The 25000-nt window shown below is 40.7% G+C and overlaps 1 protein-coding gene across 1 annotated transcript in view; it reads left to right on the plus strand.

Moving 5' to 3' along the window:
* The first annotated feature begins 19544 nt into the window (after positions 1-19544).
* ghrhrb (growth hormone releasing hormone receptor b) overlaps positions 19545-25000 on the plus strand; it is a 57986-nt gene continuing 52530 nt past the window's right edge. The window contains exon 1 of the mRNA XM_062424864.1: positions 19545-19661. Coding sequence (XP_062280848.1) covers positions 19545-19661 — 117 coding nt within the window. The remainder of the gene's footprint in view (positions 19662-25000) is intronic.

The raw sequence follows: 25000 nt of genomic DNA on the forward strand, positions 1-25000 counted from the left end.
GACAGTGAAGAACATGGTGGCTCTGTCACTTAGGTAAGTTTAATGAGACAGAACATGATACGCACGTTGTTTCTGCAACATAATCAAATTAAAGAAAAAAGATTGTGCTTCCTTTTAGCCGACAGAAAGACGATAAATCAGACACCTTTGTTCTGTCAGATTATCAGGGACACTAAACGCTCTGTGTTGCCTTCAGATAAACGCTAACATGTTGTCATACTGATGTTTAGCTGGTAGGATGTTTGTATATTTTTTATTATTAACGAATCTCATGTGCAGAGCCAAACAATGAGTCGATTTAATAACAAGTAGGGTGGTTTAAGGTAATGTGGGACACTTTTTTGACATTCTGACTTGCGTACAATATTTACATATGTCCTCGAGTCAAGGAAGGATGGAAAGATGGAAGGAAGGAAGGAAGGAAGGAAGGAAGGAAAGATGGAAGGGAGGAAGAAGGAAGGAAGGAAAGATGGAAGGGAGGAAGAAGGAAGGAAGGAAAGATGGAAGGGAGGAAGAAGGAAGGAAAGGAGGAAGGAAGGAAGGGAGGAAGGAAGGAAGGGAAGAGGAATGAAGGAAGTAAGGAAAGGAGGGAGAAAGAAGGAAGGAAAGGAGGGAGGAAGGAAGGGAGGAAGGAAGGAAGGAAGGAAGGAAGGAAGGAAGGAAGGAAGGAAGGAAGGAAGGAAGGAAGGAAGGAAGAAGGAATGAAGGGACACTTTTTTTGTCATTCTGACTTGCGTACAATATTTACATATGAATTTTATATATATATGTCTTAACATGTGAAGAAATTGACAATAAAGCTGACTTTGACTAATACATTATACCAACACCTTATGTCATTATGAAATCATCAAGATGTTTCCTTGTTTAATCAGAAGACATTTTTTAGATATTGTACTCAAAGGAAACATGGCACACGTATTAGAGTTCTTTGTGCTGAATTTGTGGATTTTCTAATGTTGGACAGTTTGCGCTGAAATCTGGAGAACTAGTTTTTAGGTGTATTTGATGCACAAAAACATCATAAAACACAGCCTCAATAATCAAATAATTGTCAGAAAAATCTAATTCTTTGAAACTGGCATGTTTATTGGACCTTTAATTAAATAACACTTTGCATCTATGAGTTATGTTTCGTATCATATTTGATATACTGGGAATTTTTTCCAATTAATTTTTTTAGCATGTCTTTTTTAAACACAGAAAAACCTATTGAACATTTTTGAAGGTCCTGCATGAAGCTCATCAACACCTTCAAACTTTTTTATGCATGATGATGATGATACATAATGCAATAATCAACAGGAATCTACCATAAAATAAGCTACAAAATATTTATTCATTCATCATTGTATTGGTTTATCTGTGTTCTGAATGTATCTGATCTTATACATCAGGTTTTTGGGGGAAAATATGATCACACTGATGATGTAGAAGTCTCTAAAAGTCATGTATCAAATATGATTAGTTCCTTCCTTCCTTCCTTCCTTCCTTCCTTCCTTCCTTCCTTCCTTCCTTCATTCATTCTCTCCTTACTTCCTTACTTTTTTCCTCCCTCCCTCCTTACTCCTTTCCTTCTTTCTTTCCTCCCTTCCTTCCTTCCTTCTTTCCTCCTCCCCTTCCTGCTTTCCTTCCTTCCTTCCTCCCTCCTTCCTTACTCCTTTCCTTCTTTCATACCTACCTTCCTTCCTTCCTTCCTTCCTTCCTCCCTCCCTTCTTATTCCTTTCCTTCTTTCTTTCCTTCCTTCCTTCCTTCCTTCCTGCCTTCCTTCCTTTCTTCCTTCCTTCCTTCCTTCCTTTCCTCCTCCATTCCTGCTTTCCTTCCTTCCTTCCGCCCTCCTTCCTTACTCCTTTCCTTCTTTCATACCTTCCTTCCTTCCTCCTCCCTTCCTGCTTTCCTTCCTTCCTTCTTCCCTCCCTCCTTACTCCTTTCCTTCTTTCATACCTTCCTTCCTTCCTCATTCCTTCCTTCCTTCCTTCCTTCCTTCCTTCCTTCCTTCCTTCCTTCCTTCCTTCCTCCCTTCCTTCTCTCCTTACTTCCTTCCTTCCTTCCTCCTGTCCTTCCTGGACCTGAGGACAACAGGAGGGTTAAAGGGCTGGATAATGTGGGGGTTTTCACTATAAATGTTTGAAACAAGTGAAATAAAACTGAATCATAGTTCCAGCAGTGAGACGATGCATCAAGGATGAAATGGGAAAGATTACAGATACGCCTTCCAGTAATGTCACCGTATTAGATCATTTAAAAGTCAGTCTGTCCTAATAGCAATAGTGTATTATCATTCAAATCATCCGCCTGTATGCTCATAAATGTCTCCTCATGAATTCCAGAGGGGGGGGGGGGGGGGTGGGGAGTCTTTAAAGGTTATCTCGTCCCGTGTGTCAATGAAACGTCCGTCAAAAGCGTCAGAGATCTGTCTGCAGAGGAAGACGAGCCAGGAGGAGGAAGAAGATGATGCACCTTCACTGCAGACATGAAGGGGTGACGGAGACACGAGGAAATGAAGATAATGCTCACATGTTGTAAACACACATGTGGGTAAAAGTCATGTTGCGTAATCCTCTGCTGAATGATGAGCAGAGGCTTTTATTGAGGAATGAAAGAGAGGAAAAACACCTCTCCTTTTATAGCTTCTGTGTTTTTTAATATATACTGTATGTTTAATGAAGGGTTGAGAAGGTTTACAGATTACTAGTTACTCTAAAATGTAATAAGTAATGTAACTATTTCAATGACTTCATCAAAGTAATGAAACTTATTACATTTGATGACTTTAAAAAAAATTTCTAACCAATGTTTTCAGCTGTTAGTGTAAATGTTCCCTCCTTCCTTCCTTCCTTCCTTCCTTCCTTCCTTCCTTCCTTCCTTCCTTCCTTCCTTCCTTCATGTCTTCCCTCCCTTCCTTCCTTCCTTCCTTCCTTCCTTCCTTCCTTCCTTCCTTCCTTCCTTCCTTCCTCCCTTCCTTCCTTCCTTCCTTCTATCTTTCCATCTTTCCTTCCTTCCTTCTATCTTTCCATCTTTCTTTCCTTCCTTCCTTCCATTTTCCCTTCTTTCCTTCCTTCTTTTCTCCATGTCGTCTCTTCCTTCCTTCCCTCCCTCCTTCCTTCCTTCTTTTCTCCATGTTCTTCTCTCTAAAACTGGAGTAGTGATGAGATGCTGAGGTGAGGAGATGATACGTGACACATCTGAACGAGTCCATCAATTTCCGCTCAGGGTCCAGACCCTCACAGCGGCTCTGTGTGTGTCACCGGGGGGACACGCAGCTGCAAACAGCTGGTGTCCCGCTACGATAACACACACACACACACACACACACACACACACACACACACACACACACACACACACACACACACACACACACACACACACACACACACACATACTGTACACAGGAATGCTGTTTAAAATCCAAGCATCAATTCACAAAGGAGAACAGATCTGCACAAACAGAGAGGAGGTCAGCCGTCGGGGTCCAGGTCAAAGGTCAAAGATGTTTGTTTACGTGCTGTTTGATAATTCTGCTCATTGAGTCAACACAGTGCTGTTAAAAGAGGACATAACATGCACATTTCAGGTCTATATTTTTATACTATTAGATTATATTTGCATGATTCACAGTTCAAAAACCTCCTTATTTCTCTTATACTGACTGATTTTGTCTGAATTAGTCCTTTTTTTAATAGCTCCTGTTTCTTTAAAGGCCCCCCTCCTGATGAAGCCACTCTGTTCAGATCGGTCAGCTCATAAAAGGTTGGTCTGTACTCGAAATATAAACTGAAATACAGATGTACATGTTTGGGCCCAAATTCAATCTGAAATATGAGAGTCAAACAACACATGCAAAAGTAGAGGAACGTTCAGGTCAGGCTGAAGCTCTGACTTTAGACTTGCAGGAAGCATTTTAACCATAGACTGTATATAAGAAATGGACGTAACATCCGTGACGTCACCCATTGGTTTGTGGACTGCTGCTCGGAGGCCAATAGTATCAGATCTGAGCAGCGCCATCTTTAAAATTTCAGGTGCATGCTGGGAAAAATAAAAACAGGGATTCTACTTATATGGGCATCAGGAGGGGCATGAGGTGCCCTCCTGAACCTGTGAACCAATCAACCTGTCAATCACGACGTAGCCACGCCCTAATGCATACCCTGCTTTATCGTCACATATAAAATCAGGGAGGCCAACATTTCACAAATGAACATCATACTGCATTGAAGAAGGCTTTAAACTAGCGATTGAGACCATAAACACATTTTGAAAACGTTTACTGAGGTTAGAAAACAAGTGAGAAGTTGGTGAATTCTTCATTGACTTGTATAGAGACGGAAGTCCTTTTCACACCAAAACGGTCGCCCCCTGGTGGCCTTTTGATAGAATGCAGTTTTAAGTTACTTCCGCGTTGGCATCATTTCAGAGGACCGGAACTCCCCACCTGATTTTAACACATTTTCGCCTCAGGTTTTGGCACTTTAACCATGTTTAACATTCAACATCTCTCAAACCCAGATATCCTATTTTATAAGCTAGGTCCTATTTCTGTAGTTTTGGTGATAATGCCTCCTAAATATAATAAGATTGTCTAATGTTGAATATGTAGAACATTACTGTATAAAGTATTCGCTGGGATGCAGAGAAGTATAGCCTCTAAACTAATGTTCATTTTTATTAGTGAAAACTATGACTAACAATGTTAACCCTCCCATACTGTTCATATGTGTATTTCACAGTATCTCCTCATAGTTAGTCAGTCATTCATAAATTGGTGATTAATCCTTAATGAGGCTTTCAGAGAGCAGAAAGAGTGCAATCTTTAGTTTTTATGTTTAAGTCTATCAGTCAATTATTAGGATTTTGGATTAATCACCATGACAACAATTACCTTTAGATTTAAAGGAATCTAACAGTGTGCATGAGTATAATGCATATAATATTTATGAATGGGCGCCATTGTTGGGTCCAGTGCCCAGCTTTTATAATACATCCATGGTTGATATCGTCACAGTGTTTAATGGTTGCATCAGGATCCCAATGGGTTTTTTTTTCCTTTGTTCCCCCTTTCCTTTCTTCCCTTTTCTGAGTGTGTCTTTGTGTTTGTCTGTTTTGTGGTTTTCCACTGTTGGAGGTTGGTCTGAAGTTCTCCTCACTGCAACCTGCACACCTGCCGTCAATCAGTCATCAAGCCATCTACTACTCACAGTATTTAATTACAAGCTGAATGATACAACTACAGATTAGAGTAATTTAAGAAGAGTGTATTAAACATCTTTGTGAAGAGATCTGTTGCATTGTAAGAAGTGTTGTGTTGTGTCGAGCTAGAAAAAGACGTCAGATGTGGGAAATACCAGAAAGGAGAACAGTTTGTCCTCGAGTGAAAGTCAGGCAGTTTTGGAGAGGACATTTCTTTCCTGCTTAACGCCTCATTACACACACAAACTCCCACTAAATCTCACTGTGCCTCGGAGGACATTGTATTGACTTTAATCTCTGGAGGCTGATTGTGACCTTTAGTCTCAACCTTAAAGCAGACAGTCCTCGCCACAAACAACAGTCTCATGAAAGTGTCCTCATCACTTCAGAAAGTGGCTCGGCTAAATTAAATGTCGTGCTTCTGGTGAAACAGATGTTGGTGTTGATGGATTGATGATAAATACTAAAGCTCTATCAGTGTTCGTTGATATGTGGATACTGCAGCTTCCTCCACTCCGGTTCCCTTCTTTTAACCTTCCTGTCGTCCTCACGGGTCAAACTGACCCCGTCTGTTTTGACTGTTCCTTCTTTCCTCCCTTCCTTCCTTCCATCTGTCCTTCCTTTCCTTCCTCCTTCTCTCTTTCTTTCCTTCCTCTGTCTTTCCTCCCTTCCTTCTTTCCTTCCTCCACCCCCCTTTCTTCCTTCCTTCTGTCCTTCCTCCCTCCTTCTTTCCTTCCTTCCTTCCTTCCTCCCTCCCTCCTTCTCTCTTTCTTTCCTCCCCCTACCTTCCTTCCCTCCTTCCTTCCTTCCTTCCTTCCTTCCTTCCTTCCTTCCTTCCTTCCTTCCTTCCTTCCTTCCTTCCTTCCTTCCTTCCTTCCTTCCTTCCTTTCCTTCGTCCCTTCCTTCTTTCCTCCCTCCCTCCTTCTCTATTTATTTCCTCCCCCCTACCTTCCTCTGTCCTTCCTTCCTCCCTTCCTCTTTTCCTTTCTCCCTCCTACCTTCCTTCCTTTCCTTCCTTCTTTCCTCCCTTGCTTCGGTCTGTCCTTCCTTTCCTTCCTCCTTTCCTTCCTCCCTCCTTCTCTGTTTCGTTCCTTCCTCTCTCTTTCCTCCCTCCCTCCTTCTTTCCTTCCCTCCTTCCTTCCTTCCTTCCTTTCCTTCCTCACTCCTTCTTTCCTTCCCTCCTTCCTTCCTTCCTTCCTTCCTTTCCTTCCTCCCTCCCTTCTTTCCTTCCTTCCTCCTTCCTTCCTTCCTTCCTTCCTTCCTCCCTCCCTCCCTCCTTCCTTGTTTCCTCCCTCCCTCCTACCTTCCTTTATTCCTTCTTTCCTCCGTCCTTCCTTCCTTCCTTCCTTTCCTTCCTCCCTGATTGGTCAGAAGAGTTGTCGCTGGAAGAGTCATGAGCCGTCCCACACAAGAATCAAACCAAAACAACAGCGTTACAGCGATTATTCGAAGCGGGCCGAGGCGAGGCGAGTCGTGCTGGGACTGTGTAGTGGACAAGCGCCAAAAGTCTTCAAAAAACGAACATTGACATTATCAGTCAGAGGGAAGTTTCACAGCCTTAAATCTTGGCCCGGTCTCCTTCATATCCACAGAAACACACTAAGGTGCACTAAAAGACATTTTGGGGGAGTAATGTGAGGATGAAAGGCTGGTGAATGTGAAGGAAAACTTCAAAGTGTGAGTATTTTACACAGATGTAGTCACTGATAGCACAGACAGACGGATGGAAGTTCGGGTTTTTTATGCCCATAAGAACTTTTATTAAAGTCTGATGATGAAATGTATGAATCAGCGAGTGCGTCAGCTGACACACATACAGACGACGTTCCAGAATAAGTGCTCTCATTTAGACGTGCATTAGTGTTCGCCATAGGAAATCAAGCATGGCTCAGATTAAGATGTGACGCACACTCTACTCATAAAACACTACTCCATATCCTATTTTCTTATTCCACCTGCGTCTGTCTCGAGCGCAGAAAGATCCTTCTCAACATTAAAACTAATGAAAGTGTTCTTAAGGAGCATTACAGCACAGGAGAGACACAGCTGATCATACTGAGTATTTAAAATAAACTTCCTCACAGCCCTTACGAGATGAGTCATTAAAACACCCTATAATCATTTCTTTCATTTCTTTTACGTGGATTTTTACCGAGAGTGTGACCAACAGTATAGAAACATTTTTTCCTTCCTTCCTTCCTCCCTCCCTCCCTCCTTCTCTCTTTCTTTCCTCCCCCTACCTTCCTTCCCTCCTTCCTTCCTTCCTTCCTTCCTTCCTTCCTTCCTTCCTTCCTTCCTTCCTTCCTTCCTTCCTTCCTTCCTTCCTTTCCTTCGTCCCTTCCTTCTTTCCTCCCTCCCTCCTTCTCTATTTATTTCCTCCCCCCTACCTTCCTCTGTCCTTCCTTCCTCCCTTCCTCTTTTCCTTTCTCCCTCCTACCTTCCTTCCTTCCTTCCTTCCTTCCTTCCTTCCTTCCTTCCTTCCTTCCTTCCTTCCTTCCTTCCTTCCTTTCCTTCGTCCCTTCCTTCTTTCCTCCCTCCCTCCTTCTCTATTTATTTCCTCCCCCCTACCTTCCTCTGTCCTTCCTTCCTCCCTTCCTCTTTTCCTTTCTCCCTCCTACCTTCCTTCCTTTCCTTCCACCTTTTCCTTCCTCCATTTTTTTAACTTTTTGTGCAGCTGATACACATTTTTTGTAAAAGTAAATATATAAAATTAAAAAAAACACCATTCAAACATGTTTTATTCTCCATATTCTATAAAAAATGTTCTATTAGACCATAAAATAGTGACTGTGACAGCTTCATTAAGGATTAATCAAACATTTATTAATGACTGATGAGGAATTTATGAATGCGAATTGGTGTAGAGAGTAAATATGAGTCAGAATATGAACAGTATGTAAAGGGTTAAATAATTTGCAGTGGGATATTGCTCATCAATATGCCAAAAGATGCGTGCATGTATACTCACCTGCAAGTAAGAACATACATACTGATTATTGATGAGAGTAACATGTATTCACAGTTGTTTGAGAAAAGTATGTCAAATATAATTCAGCCTTAAAGGAAAAGCTTGTTCCATCTATCTTAACCCTCGTGTTGTCCTCAAGTCAAGGAAGGAAGGGAGGAAGAAGGAAGGAAAGGAGGAAGGAGGGGAGAAAGAAGGAAGGAAAGGAGGGAGGATGAAGGAAGGAAGGATGGAAGGGAGGGAGGAAGAAGGAAGGAAAGGAAGGAGGGAGGAAAGGAAGGAAGGAAAGGAGGGAGGAAGGAAGGGAGGAAGGAAGGAAGGAAGGAAGGAAGGAAGGGAGGAAGGAAGGAAGGACGGAAGAAAGAAGGAAGGAAGGAAGGACGTAAGGACGGAAGGAAGGAAGGAAGGACGCAAGGAAGGAAGGAAGGAACGAAGGAAGGAAAAGGGGAGGGAGGGAGGGAGGAAGGTAGGGGGGAGGAAAGAAAGAGAGAAGGAGGGAGGGAGGAAAGGAAGGAAGGAGGGGAGGAAGGGGGAAAGAAGGAACAGTCAAAACAGACGGGGTCAATTTGACCTGGGAGGACGACACAAAGGGTAACAGTACAGTTGTGTGGGCTTTTTTTTTTTACGATAGCTTAAATAATAAATTCCTGCACTCTGCCACACTGAGTAATGACGAGGAGTTAAAATCGGAGTTCCCTGCACAGCTTCCACAATCACAGACGTCATATCATAAGCACCTTAACAGCAGTTACAACACTTTATAGTTTGTAATGTTCAAAAGTTTCAACAGGTTTAAAATGTACTCAAGACACTTAATTGCATAATCTGTGTTCAGTGGTCTGCTAAATTTCATTGTGGGTTTAAACCAGGCAGGGAGTTCTGGTCCTCTGAAATGATGCGAACGCGGAAGTAACTTAAAACTGCATTCTATCAAAAGGCCACCAGGGGGCGACCGTTTTGGTGTCAAAAGGACTTCCGTCTCTATACAAGTCAATGGAGAATTCACCAACTTCTCACTTGATTTCTAACCTCAGTAAACGTTTTCAAAATGTGTTTATGGTCTCAATCGCTAGTTTAAAGCCTTCTTCAATGCAGTATGATGTTCATTTGGGACATTTTGGCCTCCCTGATTTTATATGTGACGATAAAGCAGGGTATGCATTAGGGCGTGGCTACGTCGTGATTGACAGGTTGATTAGTTCACAGGTTCAGGAGGGCGCCTCATGCTCCTCCTGATGCCCATATAAGTAGAATCAGTGGGTTTTTTCTTACCCGGCATGCACCTGAAATTTTCAAGATGGAGCTGCTCAGATCCGATACTATTCGCTTCCAAGCAGCAGTCCACGAACCAATGGGTGACGTCACGGATGTTAGGTCCATTTTATATACAGTCTATGGTTTAAACTGATCAATATCTTCGCTGTGAAAGATTAAAATGATGTGCTGCAGGATTCTCTGTAGGTTTATAACTACGAGTGATGCCTCTTACCTGTTTGTTAACATTCATGAATCTTAACCCTAAAACCGATGCTTTGTGCAGTGGACCCACATTGTTTTTGTCCTCACAACATGATAAATATATACTGAACACACAGTCTCTCTTTCCCTCCCACACACACGCACACACACACACACACACACACACACACACACACACACACACACATACACACACACACACACACACACACACACACACACACACACACACACACACACACACACACACACACACACACACACACAGTGGTTGAGGAGCAACCACTGCTGTTCCACACTGAGCCCTTCTCATGCTCTTATATTGTATTGCAATATTATTGAAGCACAAAGGTAAACTATATGTGCAGCTTAATCAGTGTATTAGACCCCGACACACACACACACACACACACACACACACACACACACACACACACACACACACACACACACACACACACACACACACACACACACACACACATGCACCCCATCTGCACAGGTGCTGCAGTCTGCGGGAAGTTCATTGTCGGTGGCCTGATGGAAAAAGCCGAAGGCACCGTCTGTCATTGATTGGCCTCTGTGCAAGGTGCTTCCAACACACACACATGCACACACAAACACACACACACACACACACACACACACACACACACACACACACACACACACACACACACACACACACACACACACACACACACACACACACACATGCACACACACAAACATTTACACAGTTAATGTTTATCCTGAATGTTTATAAGTGAGCTGATTAATGACACACACAACTGCAAGGGCATTCAACTGTACTCTACAGGACACAACACACACACACACACACACACACACACACACACACACACACACACACACACACACACACACACACACACACACACACACACACACTGAAGGCAATCTCACATATGTACTATAATTCACTCCTGAACTACTGATGATTCTCATTATAGTTTTTAAAAAGGTTGTTTCAGAAAAATAACTATCATCTATTATTTTGACTTGAATTCTAACCTGTGAGACGGACTCAACTGAATCAACCACTGCAACATTTACAAAGACAAGAAAAAGGACAAAAAATCAAAGCCTTAACCATTAGCACATAGACATTTAACTACACAGGAATTCACACTAAAATACCACAAAACACCTAAAAATAATTGATATCTGAGGGTATTTTTTGGGGTCGTGAGGGATAATTATTCTTCCTGTGATATTATAAAATATCAAACTCAGTTAATATGAAACAAATTCCAGTGAGAGCTTTCTCATCATGTTTACATTGACACCATATTTTAATCTTAAATTTGTCATATGTAATGTCATATATTCTTTCCATCCTCTCTCTTTCCTCCCTTCCTTCTTTCCTTCTTCCATCCCCCTTTCTTCCTTCCTTACTTCCTTAACTCCTTCTTTCCTTCCCTCCTTCCTTCCTCCCTCCGTCCTTTTCTCTATCTTTCCTCCCCCCACCTTCCTCCCTTCCTCTTTTCCTTTCTCCCTCCCTCTTACCTTCCTTCCTTCCTTCTTTCCTCCGTCCTTCCTTCCTTCCTCCTTTCCTTTCCTCCCTTCCTCCTTTCCTTCCTTCCTTCTTTCCTTCCTCACTCCTTTCCTTCCTTCTCCCTCCCTTCCTTTCTTCCTCCCTCCTTTCCTTCCTTCTTCCTCCCTTCCTTTCTTCTTCCCTCCTTCTTCCTCCCTTCCTTCCTCCTTTCCTTCCTGCTTTCCTTCCTCACTCCTTTCCTTCCTTCTTTCCTCCGTCCTTCCTTCCTTCTTCCTCCCTTCCTTCCTTCTTCCCTCCTTCTTCCTCCCTCCCTTCCTTCCTCCTTTTATTCCTTCTTCCTCCCTTCCTTCCTTCCTTCCTTCCTCCCTCCTTTCCTTCCTTCTTCCTCCCTTCCTCCCCTTTTCCCTCCTTCCTCCCTCCTTTCCTTCCTTCTTCCTCCCTTCCTTCCTTGACTCGAGAACAACAGGAGGGTTAAAATGACAGAAAAAAGGTTGAAAAATGTCCATCACACTTTTCCTGAAGCCCAAAACCAAAATATATTACAGCTTATTTTGTATTTGTGCATAAAAAGGAATAAAAGAGACTTTAAACATTACATCACGTTTGGTGTCATGTGTCCATTTCTCTACCTTTTATCTTTGTTGTCCTCTGTGATATGTTATAATGTAGTCTTGTTGTCATATTATGCACTTTCTCATCTATAATGGCTTTTTTTATTGGTTCCTCATGTTCTATTCAACTACATGTATTTAATGTTGTGAATCATTTGCTTCTTTATTCTTTTAGTTTTTATGAAAATTTGCCTTTAATCTAAATTTGGCTCATTCACAAAACAATCACATGGATATTAATGAATGCTCGCTGTCCCTGAATGCATGCATGAATAAATAAATAAATAAATACAGCCTACCATGCATGCATATATTAACGAGACACAGTACAGACACAGTGCTGCTGCTGTATATATATGATGTCAATTTAAAGTCACTCCCCGCTCCGTCTCTGCCCTTTAAAGGGAGGAGCGCACCTAGTTTGGCTCACAGTCGCGTCCCGGACTCTGCTGTGCGCGTTAATGCGGATCTCCTCTCCTCGTGCACAGAGACACCGGACAGCTTTCACATCAAATATCTGCAAAACTGCTCAGTGCATGGATCGCTGCCAGCTCTGGAAATGTCTCATTATTGAAGACTCTTGGAGATAATTTTACTTTCGCGTGCATACTTTTTTTTTTCTCTCTCTCTCTTCATCCCAAAGTGAACCAAACAAACATTATTTTATTTTTGCACATTATGTTCATCTCTGGAAGCGCGTGGTTCAAATGGATTCCTTCATTACTTCACTTCGGTGTTTTCCTGCAGCTGCCGGTTTGGCAAACGGTGAGTCCACTTCAAACACACTCAGAGATAACTGGATAGGTTGTTTAAAAAAAAAAAAAAAAAGGCTGTTAAAGCGTTTTATTTGCTCTCATTTGATTATATTCTCGAGTTGTGTTGTGCAGAGCTGATCTGTCTGCATGATCATAATTTTAAAGAAGACACATTTAAGCCTATATTGATGGGTCTTAGTTAAAATGTACATTAGGATTAATATAAGCTCTATTAAATGTCAATAATTATTAAAAACTACACATATTAGTTGTTAATAATGGCTACTAATCACCAGCATGGGACTAATAAAGGAGGCTATTGAATATATATCAAAGTACTCTTCTTTATGCATTCATTTATTTCCTTTTATTTCCTTTTTATTGCACTATATTTGGTCACTACTGGGCAACAGGTGTCTCTGTGCATTGAGTTTTGTATTTAACATGATGTCCAAAAACCTCTTTAAAGGGTCTATGATGGAATAAAGTTATAGATTTAATACTATAAACTGATTTTAAATGATTCATGTCCTGTTGTGTGGTTGGTGATGACTTCCGTTTTCCTTTAATTGGTGGAAAATGAAAAATCAATAGCTATATTATTATATATTAAGAGTGGAAATAATTAATTAAGTAAGTGTAAAATCTGCAGACCTGCTGTTGGTGGTTGTTTGACCTGTTTGAATTGAATCATGGTGGGTGATTCATTTGTCTTGATTGGTGTATAAATCATGTTCCCTTCCCACTTTAACCCCATTATTGGTTTATTATGTCTTATGCACAAGTTGTTTTTAATATTTTAGACTTTTATCTTTTGTGGTAGGTTGCATCCAAACATTTGATTTATGAAACATCAACAACAGGAGCCACTAAATGAATAAATAAACATATATATATATACCTAAAATAAATAAGCAATAAAAAGGGAAAGCTCCAGCAGCATCTCCTGTGACTCTATTAACACTGGACGCTCTGGGTTCTGCAGCCTTTGGCTCCACACAGACAGCAGCAAAGAGAAAGCATTAATATTGTCTTTTATTCTCCTGCATATGCACATACGTTGGTGCAGAATATTCCCATTTTATCTTTATTTGAGCTTGGTTAGGCCCTCATCGTTGTGGAGGCGTTCTCACCTGAGCTTTAATCACAGTGTAAATCATAATCTTTGCTGTTCCTGAAGGCTTTTAATGATCCTTTTCCTCTATTAGCTTCTTCTTCTTCTTCCTCCTCCTCCTCCTCCTCCACACACTTTTTGCTCCACTGCTGATTGGTATCAGAGTGAAGGCGTCTCATTATAGATCACTTGTTCTATCGATGACAGCAGGACGGACGTCTTAACATCACTTATTGACCTGCTGGATCACTTTAATTGCATGTGAAATGATCTCGGACGCTGTGGTTTTAGTGCTCTTTAACTTCTGTCAGGTCAGAATCACAAAGTTACATTAATGAGCTTTACAATCATATACAGATGCAACACTTTTTATTCTTAAATTGTCAATTCAGATAATAAAAAACTGCTATTTTCTCTAATTTTGATATATTATTGACTGTTTATTCAATTTAACCCTAACATACTGTTCATATTCTGACTCATAATTAGTCTCTACACATATTCACACTCATTAATTCCCCATCAGTCATTAATAAAAATGTAATTCAAACATGTTGGATTACATGGAGGGAGGGAGGAAGGAAGGAAGGAAGGAAGGAAGGAAGGAAGGACGAAGGAAGGAAAAGAGGGAGGAAGGAAGAGGGAAGGAAAGGAAAGGTGGGAGGAAGGAAGGAGGGAAGGAAGGAGGGAGGAAGAAGGAAGGAAAGGAGGAAGGGAGGAAGGAAGATAGAAGGAAAGGAGGGAGGAAGGAAGGAAGGAAGGAAGAGAGGGAGGACGAAGGAAGGAAAGGAGGGAGGAGGGAGGGAGGGAGAAAGGAAAAGAGGAAGGGAGGGAGGAAGGAAGGAAAGAAAGACAGAGGAAAGTAAAAGGGAGGGAGGAAAGAAGGGAGGGAAGGAAGGAAAGAAGGAGGGAAAAAAGGGGAATGGAGGAAGGACAGACGGAAGGAAGGAAGGAAGGGAGGAAAGAAGGAACAGTCAAAACAGACAGGGTCAATTTGACCCGGGAGGACGACACAAAGGTTAAGCATTGATATTTCAAAGTATCCTCTCATAATTAGTGTCTATAAATAATTATGGGACTTTAAATCATCCTCAGTCTTTAATAAATGTGAACTCCTTAAGCAGCAAAGTGGCACCTGTAACTGGATTAATGTTACTGCTGCAATAATGTCTCTCTATCTAACTCAGTGTGCAGAATCCCTGCAGACGTGTGGATGAGGCATTCAATTGTTGCTCGTTAAACACCTGCTACTTTAACTTTCTCACTTTTCTCACTGAGCTACTTCAATTAAAGTCCTGCAGATTTAATTGGCTGTCACTGCTATGCGCTTAATGAGAGAGACAGGTGGAAAAGGGCCAGAAACATGTCTGTATGAGAGAATCAACATAATATCACAATTAACCCTCCTGTTGTCCTCGAGTCAAGGAAGGAAGGGAGGAAGAAGGAAGGAAAGGAGGAAGGGAGGAAGGAAGATGGAAGGAAAGGAGGGAGGAAGGAAGGGAGGAAGGACGAAGGAAGGAAGGAAGAGGGAAGGAAAGGTGGGAGGAAGGAAGAGGGAAGGAAAGGTGGGAGGAACAAAGGAGGGAAGGAAGGAAGGGAGGAAGAAGGAAGGAAAGGAGGAAGGGAGGAAGGAAGATGGAAGGAAAGGAGGGAGGAAGGAAGGAAGGAAGGAAGGAAGGAAGAGGGAAGGAAAGGTGGGAGGAAGGAAAGAGGGAAGGAAGGAGGGAGGAAGAAGGAAGGAAAGGAGGATGGGAGGAAGGAAGACGGAAGGAAAGGAGGCAGGAAGGAAGGAAGGAAGGAAGGAAGGAAGGGAGAACGAAGGAAGGAAAGGAGGGAGGAAGGAAGAGGGAAGGAAAGGTGGGATGAAGGAAGGAGGGAGGAAGAAGGAAGGAAAGGAGGAAGGGAGGAAGGAAGATAGAAGGAAAGGAAGGAAGGGAGGACGAAGGAAGGAAAGGAGGGAGGAGGGAGGTAGACATAAGGTAGATAGATATAAGGAGCTTTTTTTTTTACTGTCGGTCGCTTGTGAAGCTAATTCTAACAACTTCATGTACTGTTGGATAGTTCTATCTATGAGTATGCAGCATATTTTATAAGCTGATTATATTATTTATGTGTAAAAGCTTATTGAATGTGGTGAAGTAAAAGTATAAAGAAGCAGGGAAGTGCCTTAAAATCTGCAGTTAAATGCATTGAGTTACATTCCTCCACTGTTAAAAGCTGAATTTGTAATAAAAATATGTTTTAATAGAGTTTCAAAACAGATTAATGTAGTTTTTCTCCTGATTTCAACCACAATTTATGAGCCACAAAGTCAAATAACCTTCCCACCTCTCTCACGTCTGCCACCTGAGGCATCTTCTGCCTCCGCTTTAAAAAAAAACAAGCTGTAAAACATTAAAATCAATTCTTAAAGGCCAGCAGGTATCCGATAGGCCAAAAGGAGGGAAGTGAGCCTTATTTCCTCCTCTATATCCTGCTGTATTGTATTTTGCTCAACCTTAAGGGTGGGAAATTTTTTTTTTGGAGTGTAAATAATGGCAGTAATTCAGTTTGTGGATATAAAGGCAGGAAGGAAGCGTATATGTCTGGAAATGAACTGAATGATCTAACTTTATTGATAAAGCTGAAAGATGAATGATTTTTGTTATGTTGTTTAACTGTTTAGAGAAATTTAAAGGAAAAATGTGTAATTTATTACAAAATGAGTCTTTTTCTTGTGCTTAAATTTGGCTAAAAATATAAAGAAGTGAAACACAAACATATTAAACAGTCACACATCAACACAGCGAGATGCCACATCACAAGCAAAAGAGTCTCATGTCACACCACTGCTATAAAATTGTTTACTTTAGTGCTGTCTCCGTGGCAACAATCATAAAAAAACATGTTTTCTAATCGGTCGTGATAAAACTGTTGTTGTCACCAAATTACAGTAATTTGCTGAGATCTCAGTGGCGGAAACGCGACCAGTCAGACTAATTAGAGAGATAAAAAAAAAAGCAACAGGACAGACTTTACCTGGAAGAGAAGAAGAGAACATTAAAGTGAATGACACAAATTATTAGTTTAGTTTCCTGCTTCAACTTTAATCATCTGACATCAAAACAGGAACATAAATAAAATAATGCTGCATAGGATCACAATGAAAGTCTTAACGGAGGTATAGTATAATATGTGTCCATCTCCTTATGAATATATTATAGCAGTAGCAGCTCAGTCATATGCTCCATTAGATAAATGTGTCTGCTCTTTTGTATCCATTGCACTTTTGCAGGAGGGTTGAGCTTCATCTTATTAATAGTAATCATTTGTCTTGGTGTCGTCATCAATAAATGCATTATATAGCTCTGATCAATAGTAAAACTGTGTTCAGGTGCTTTGTGCAATAAGGCAAGGCAGCTTTATTTATATAGAACATTTCATACACAGATGCAACTCAATGTGCTTTATATAAAAAACTTAATATCAGTCAATTAAAAATTAAAAGTAAGAATTGAAAGCATGAAAACATACAATGAATAAATAGTTAAAACCCAATTATAATTAAAAGAAAAAAATGAACAATCAAAATTGTAAGTTATTAATCATACAATTAAAAAATAAACAAACAAAAAAGAAGTAAGAATAGTAGTGGATGTCAGTTCTTAACCCTTAGGTAGGTCCCACCAAGAATCTCATTTACCCTAAATGTGATGTTTTACAGACCACATTTGTTCAAAACCTTTTTTTAAACATGTTAGAGACTCATTCTGTTCGTGTACAAGATGAAAAAAATGAAACTCAACTTCAAAAATGTCTCCAGCAGGATCTCTGATCTCAGCAGTGATTTGTGTTATTCTTCATTTATACACTAAAGCACCACCCGTATCTATAGCAACCATAGAACAACCTGTATCTACAGCAACCATAACACAACCTGTATCTATAGCAACCATAGAACAACCTGTATCTATAGCAACCATAGAACAACCTGTATCTATAGCAACCATAGAACAACCTGTATCTATAGCAACCATAGAACAACCTGTATCTATAGCAACCATAGAACAACCTCTATCTATAGCAACCATAGAACAACCTGTATCTATAGCAACCATAGAACAACCTGTATCTATAGCAACCATAGAACAACCTGAATCTATAGCAACCATAGAACAACCTGAATCTATAGCAACCATAGAACAACCTGAATCTATAGCAACCACAGAACAACCTGTATCTATAGCAACCACAGAACAACCTGTATCTATAGCAACCACAGAACAACCTGTATCTATAGAAACCATAGAACAACCTGTATCTATAGCAACCATAGAACAACCTGTATCTATAGCAACCATAGAACAACCTGTATCTATAGCAACCATAGAACAACCTGAATCTATAGCAACCATAGAACAACCTGTATCTATAGCAACCATGAAACAACCTGTATCTATAGCAACCATAGAACAACGTGTATCTATAGCAACCATAGAACAATCTGTATCTATAGCAACCATAGAACAACCTGTATCTATAGCAACCATAACACATTCTGATGGTCTGTCTGTGCATTACATACCTCATACAATTGGTAAAGATTGCCCCAAAAAAGTTAAATGGGATAAATAGATTTTAGGTTTTAGTTTGAGATTTTCTACATTTCATCCTTTTTATCTTTCCAAAATGTCTGTATTTTGTGGCAGTCCCAGAAAATATGAGTATGATCTCCAACCATACCACAGTTTCTCCAACATTTGTTTGTCAAGTTGCTTTTAAAAACACCTTTTTTAGGACACTAGCGGAGTCTTAAAGAACCTCATTTTCACCGTTCAATCAAATTCTTCCCATGTCTGACTACGAACTGAGATTTCATTAGTTAAGTCAAGACTTCAGTGCAAAAGGCCAAACCCCTGAAGCGTAGTTTTATCCCCCTGTGTGTGTGTGTGTGTGTGTGTGTGTGTGTGTGTGTGTGTGTGTGTGTGTGTGTGTGTGTGTGTGTGTGTGTGTGTGTGAGCTGTAAGGTCAAAGATCATCACTTCAAATTTAGCAGCATTCATTATAACATAAGATTCAATGCAGGATGTGAGCTGGATTCAATATACCTGTGTCATCAGCGCCGTGAAATGAAAAGAAATATTACAAATGACTCGACCCCCGGAGGTAGAATGTAGATTGGATAGCCGGTAATAGACATACACACACACACACACACACACACACTCTCTCTTTGACTCTCTAATGACATCAGAGACCTGGTAATTACCCGTCCTTTTGTATCGCTGTGATATTTCCAATGTAAATGACGGCAGCTCGGTAGAGGTTGGACGAAGGCGATCGTCACCCGTCACCCGTCGATAATGACCCGGTCAAGACAAGTGATTGAATTTAAAATGACGTCTCTGCCACATTAAACTGTTGCCATTTAGGAGCCGGGGTTAAAATAATCAAAAGCGTACATTTAAATGGCACCAAAGCCATTCTTCACACTCAAACACACAACCGCACACACACTCATCTGATTATATTATTCTATCTGCCAGGCCGCCACATTCTGCACATCACTAAAAGCTGTAAAAATACACATTGTGGACCTCATGCAAGAAACACTTTTTCTTAAAGCTACCCTTACCTTTGTTACATTTTTACACATTTTTTAGTTTAGGTTAAAGTGCTATTAATAAAGTAATGGCCCTCTAAAATGTTTTTTTCAAAGTGCTGTGTGAAATGCAAGAAAGGTAAGAGTAGCTTCACGTGTACGAGAGGTTTACGAGAACTTTCTGCATTCACCAATTTTCTGGTATTTGGAATTTTCTCTTAGGTACAAGCAGAGTTAACAAGTGGTGCATTCACGTACAACCAACCTGCCGTTCTCCAAAGCATTAAAACTTGTCCTGTTCATCACTTTGAATGAGTGAGGGTAAGATGGAGCGTGAGATTGACAGGCGGATCGGTGCAGCATCAGCAGTGATGCGTTTGCTGCACCAGACCGTCTTGGTGAAGAAAGACCCTGAGCCTAAAGGAGAAGCTCTCAATTTACCGGTCGATCTACGTCCCAACCCTCACCTATAATCACGAGCTTTGGGTAGTGACAGAAAGAATGAGATTGTGGATACAAGCGGCGTGATGAGTGTGAGTCCTGAAATGAGTGTGTGGGCTCAGTTTTAGAGATACGGTCCTTTGCATCAAAAGGAGTCAGCTGAGGTTGTGATGCCTCCTGGTCGCCTCCCTTTAGAGGGGTTTAACCCTCCTGTTGTCCTCGAGTCAAGGAAGGAAGGGAGGAAGAAGGAAGGAAGGAAAGGAGGGAGGGAGGAAGGAAGGACAGAGGAAAGAAGGAAGGGAGGAAGGAAGGAAAGAAGGACAGAGGATAGAAGGAAGGGAGGAAGGTAGAGGGGAGGAAAGAAAGAGAGAAGGAGGGAGGGAGGGAGGGAGGAAGGGAGGAGGGAAAGGAAGGAAGGAGGGAAGGAAAGAAGGAGGGAGGGAGGGAGGGAGGAAGGAAGGACAGAAGGAAGGACGGAAGGAAGGAAAGCAGGAAGGGAGGAAGGAAGGAATGAAGGAAGGAAAGGATGAAGGAAGGAAGGAACCAACGAAGGAAGGAAAGGAGGAAGGGAGGGAGAGAGGGAGGAAAGGAGGAAGGAAGGAAGGAAGGAAGGAAGGAAGGAAGGAAGGAAGGAAGGAAGGAAGGAAGGAAGGAAGGAGGGAGGAAGGAAGGAAGGATGGAAGGAAGGAAGTTAGGAAAGAAGTATGGAAGGAGGAGGGAGCAAAGAAAGAGGGAAGGAGGAGAAGAACGAAGGAACAGTCAAAAGAGATGGGGTCAATTTGACCCGGGAGGACGACAGGAGGGTTAAGGCATGTCCAACTGGGAGGAGACCCAGAGGTAGACCCAGAAGATACTGGAGGGATTATATATCTCTCCTGGCTTGTGAACCCCTCAGGATCCCCCAGGAGGAGCTGATGATTGTTGCTATGGGGAAGGATGTTTGAGTTTCATTGCTCTGTCTAATGCCACCATGACCCGGCCCTAGATAAGAGGCAGAAAATGGATCAATGGATGGATGGATATAAAATTACACTTCAGAATTCATAATCATGGTGACATTACCCTCTTTATAGAAGTATTACTTTGGTAGTTAAGTAGTATTTGACAATGTAGGCATGATATTTTCAGTCATTTAAAATTGGTAGTTGAAACTAGACATATTAACTACAAAGACACTTGCCCACAGTTACTATTCCACAATGCAAACTGAGTATTTGTTATTAATTTTTATTTATTTGGAGCTCACTGGTGGTCGAGTGGTTAAAGCGCATGCCACGTAATCACAGCGTCCCTTGTTCGTATCTGGCCATGGACCAATTCTGCAGGTCGTTCCCCTCTCTCTCTCTCTCTCTCTCTCTCTCTCTCTCTCTCTCTCTCCTTGTTTCCTGTCGGCCTCTCTGCCAGTTACTATATAAATAAAGGCAAAAAAGCCCAAAATAAATCTGTAAAAAAAACCAACAAACTTGAATTCATTTAATTAAGAAGCAGGTGATCGAGGTTAAAGTTTTCTCTCCCCTAGCAAGACGTTTTTTTGGCATCCAATTTCATGTCAAATCATTTCTTTTTTATTGTCTGTGATGGCGGAGACAGCATTCACAGCACGGGTCATTTTTCCCCCCATTTTTTGGCTTTCTTGGAACCTTTAATTCCACCACTTACTCTACTAGATAAAGTGTTTCTGTTGCTCTATTTATGAGAGCAGGAACTCAATCTCAGAGCTCTTCTTCTTGGTCTTTTTGTGCCATTTTCATTAACAGAGCTTCTCTACAACTGGTATTTTAAGGGCATCAATTACGCTAATTTACCTCATGAAAGAAATAAGAGAAATTTAAGATAAGAATAAGAAAATGTTCTTGCATCAAGCCAATAGTCTTGCTTCATAAGACGGCATGTCGAGCTCTTATCTTGCACATTTTAAAAGGAGGTTTGTTCCATAAACCTGCAGCACAGATATGACGACGCTGTCTTGTGTCACGGTTCGGAGGCTCCGCTGTCACATCGAGTTTTTCATCCACACAGAAACATTTGTAGCTGCTGTTGGTGTAAATGATTAATGATGTAAAGAGTTTACAGGCAACCAGTTTCAAATCAGTTGTAGAATAGAGAATGAGAGTATTTAGAGATAATGGAGAGAAGAGAAGACTCAGGCTTCATTCTTGTTGCTGGTAAAGTCTCATCCGAGCATATTATCCTGTGTTATATAACAAACTGATAGTGTTATGTATCAAAGAGTCTGGGTTTACTGTATAAGGCAGCAGCTCCCAACCTGAGAGAGAGGAAGAGGAGCTCATGAGATCAATGTCTCAGGTTATAAGATGGAAGCTTTGGGAATGAAACAAAAAACAAAATACTGCTACACAGAAATATTGAAAAAAGTTATTCAAATTAAAATGGAAAACCACTGCACTGCTAACTGCTGATAAACCCTGTAGGTTTTTGAAGAATGACGCTTTAGCTCGAAGCTTTAACGACACACAAATGACACAGAGGAATTTTCCTATTCTATATGTATTACTGACACAAACAGCAAGAAGTGTTACTTAAAGATTAGAAAAGGAGAAAGGTTAAAAAACCATGTGGATCAACTCTCCACATGCTTGGCTATCCCCCCCCCCCTTAATCCTCCTTAAAGGTGCACAGTATAATATAAACTCAAATACATGAATATAAATTAAATTGTCTGCATTTTTAGCAATCCATATACATTTAAGTGCAAAGAATCAAAAAATGTACTTGTTAAATTATTGCAAATATGAACTGTAATTACATCAACTTGCAAATCTTCCTTTCAATTTCCTTCTTTCTTTCTTTCCACCCTTTGAATCTGCTGTTTTACATATGAACTGAAATCATTGCATATTAATAAATCAAACCTAAATAAATTGCATTGAAACATGTACACAGAGTTTCATGAATGCATTTACGAGCACTGCTTACATGCAGGTTACAAATGGTTGCAGCGTTACATTTCATATTTGATTATTTCTTATTTTTTGCAAATTGCAGATAAATTGAGAGTCCTGCACTTCTGTTGAATGATCGTGCATGGGCCATGAATATATTAAAGTTTGTCTGAATCAGTGAAATATCAAAATTAGCGAGAGGCAATGGACGAGACACATATCGGGTCCGTTTGTCTCTTTTGCTTCATGCATGAGTTCAATTTTTTGCAGATTTAACTCTCCTAATGTCCAGCAGAGATTCTGGAGGACTGTAGTGACACACACACAAACACACACACACACACACACACACACACACACACACACACACACACACACACACACACACACACACACACACACACACACTGTAAAACACACACAGATTGACATGAAGACAACAACCTTGACAGCTGCAGGGTAAGATATGTGTGTGTGTGTGTGTGTGTGTGTGTGTGTGTGTGTGTGTGTGTGTGTGTGTGTGTGTGTGTGTGTGTGTGTTACAGTCCAACAGCAGCGAGCATCTCCTGTCGTGTTAATCCTGGAAACTGCAGGTCAAAGGTCACGCTCACCTGCAGAGCCTCCATCTGTCTAACAGGCAGGTGTTCTTCCACGCGTGACGATTCACACACAGTTCAAGCCAAATAAATGCACCAGAGAAATCAATTAGACGCCTCCAAAGCAATCACAAGAATTATGTCCTGCTTTACAGCCTAAAGTAGATCAGTAGAGATTAAAACGAAGTAATTCTTTTTAACATTTGTGAATTTAGGAATCTAATTTAGTGGTTGATATGTAACCTAACGCCTCAGTCTTAAGTCACACTATCTTAAGTCGTACTTGTTAACTTGGCTTGGAAAAGGGGCCGGCACTTTCAAAAACAACGATTTGGCAGGTGATTCGGGTTGGGCAATATATCTCTATCATGATATGAGACTAGATATCGTCTTAGAATCTGGATATCGTTATATTGTGATCAGTGTTTGGGATGTTACTCAAAAAATGTAATATATTACACATTACCCGTTACTTAATTACACTCTGTGGGAAGTAATTACACTACTAGCTACTTTACTTTTGGGTTACTCCTAGCAACGCTGGTGATGTTGTGTAAAAATAAATAAAATAATATGAGTCTTGAGTTGACCATCATAACACCATGTTGTACAAATAATAAATGCCTCAAAATAATATAAAGACAATCTGTTTCTCACGGGAGTCAGTACAAGATCCAGATAGTTTTCCTGTCTGATGACGGCCGTCCCGTCACTATTATATATTATATTATATAGTCCCGTCACTATTATATATTATATTATATAGTCCGGTTACTATTATCGGTACTTTGCTGAGTTTGTTTCTGAAAGACGGAGATTAACCAGCAACACACAAGCTTTGGCTGCTTGGTTCAGGTCTGCATACACTCAGTGTTTCTCTATTAGCTTTGTGTTAGCATCAGAGGTCAGAGGTCAGGCAGTTGTACCACAAGCGTGCATGAAACGCTCCTTTGATTCTTTTTTTTTTTCCCGCCCAATTTATACAAAATAATTGAAGAACTTTCTTTGTTTAGTAATTGTAATGTGATTACTGACTGTAGACACTGTAACGCATTAAATAACTGCATTACAGGTCAATGTAATGTGATTACAGTAATGCGTAAAGCTGATTGTGATATAGTTGTTCTATTATTTGCCTTTTACCCAGTTTGTCATTATTCTGGCCTCCGTAGGTTTAACTGACTGGCTAGTTTGGCATATTGTAATATTATGATATGGCATAAGTTTAGTCTTTTCCTGGTTTTAAAGGAGCGTTACAGTAAAATGATGGAATTTACTGAACTTACCAGATTGTTCTATTATTTGCCTTTTACTCACTTTGTCATTATAGCCACATTACCGGTGATTAATAATCAATTGTGTAAATATTTTGTGAAGGCACAAACAGTCTTCCCTACAATATTGTTTCGATATCGAGGTATTTAGTCAAAAATATCGTGATATTTGATTTTATCCATACTGTCCAGCTCTTCAGGTGATTCGATGGACCATTTTTCTACCATTGTCTTATATTACAAAGCAGCTGGAATCCAGAAAATCCAGTTGCCCTGCAAGTTAAGTTAATATGCAGTTAAAATCTATATTTTCTGTTCATATGTAAATTTATAAGTCATGCAAGATTAATATAATCCTGTACAGTCCAGGTCTGCTGGTTTAAGTCTTCCTCCTCTTCGTGTTCTCTTCGGGAGGCGTGAAAGAAAGTAGAAGTCAGAGGAGCCTTCATTAAAGATGTCAGGACTTTAAGACAAAGTTGCTGAACTCCCACGTTTGACTTGTCAGGGCTGCTGATTATCATACAGAGGTTCATTACTGGAGCAGATTCACTGCTGTCCTCTGGGGTTT

The sequence above is a fragment of the Scomber scombrus genome, chromosome 8 (genome assembly GCF_963691925.1).
Source record: "Scomber scombrus chromosome 8, fScoSco1.1, whole genome shotgun sequence".
In the NCBI taxonomy this organism is placed as follows: Eukaryota; Metazoa; Chordata; class Actinopteri; order Scombriformes; family Scombridae; genus Scomber; species Scomber scombrus.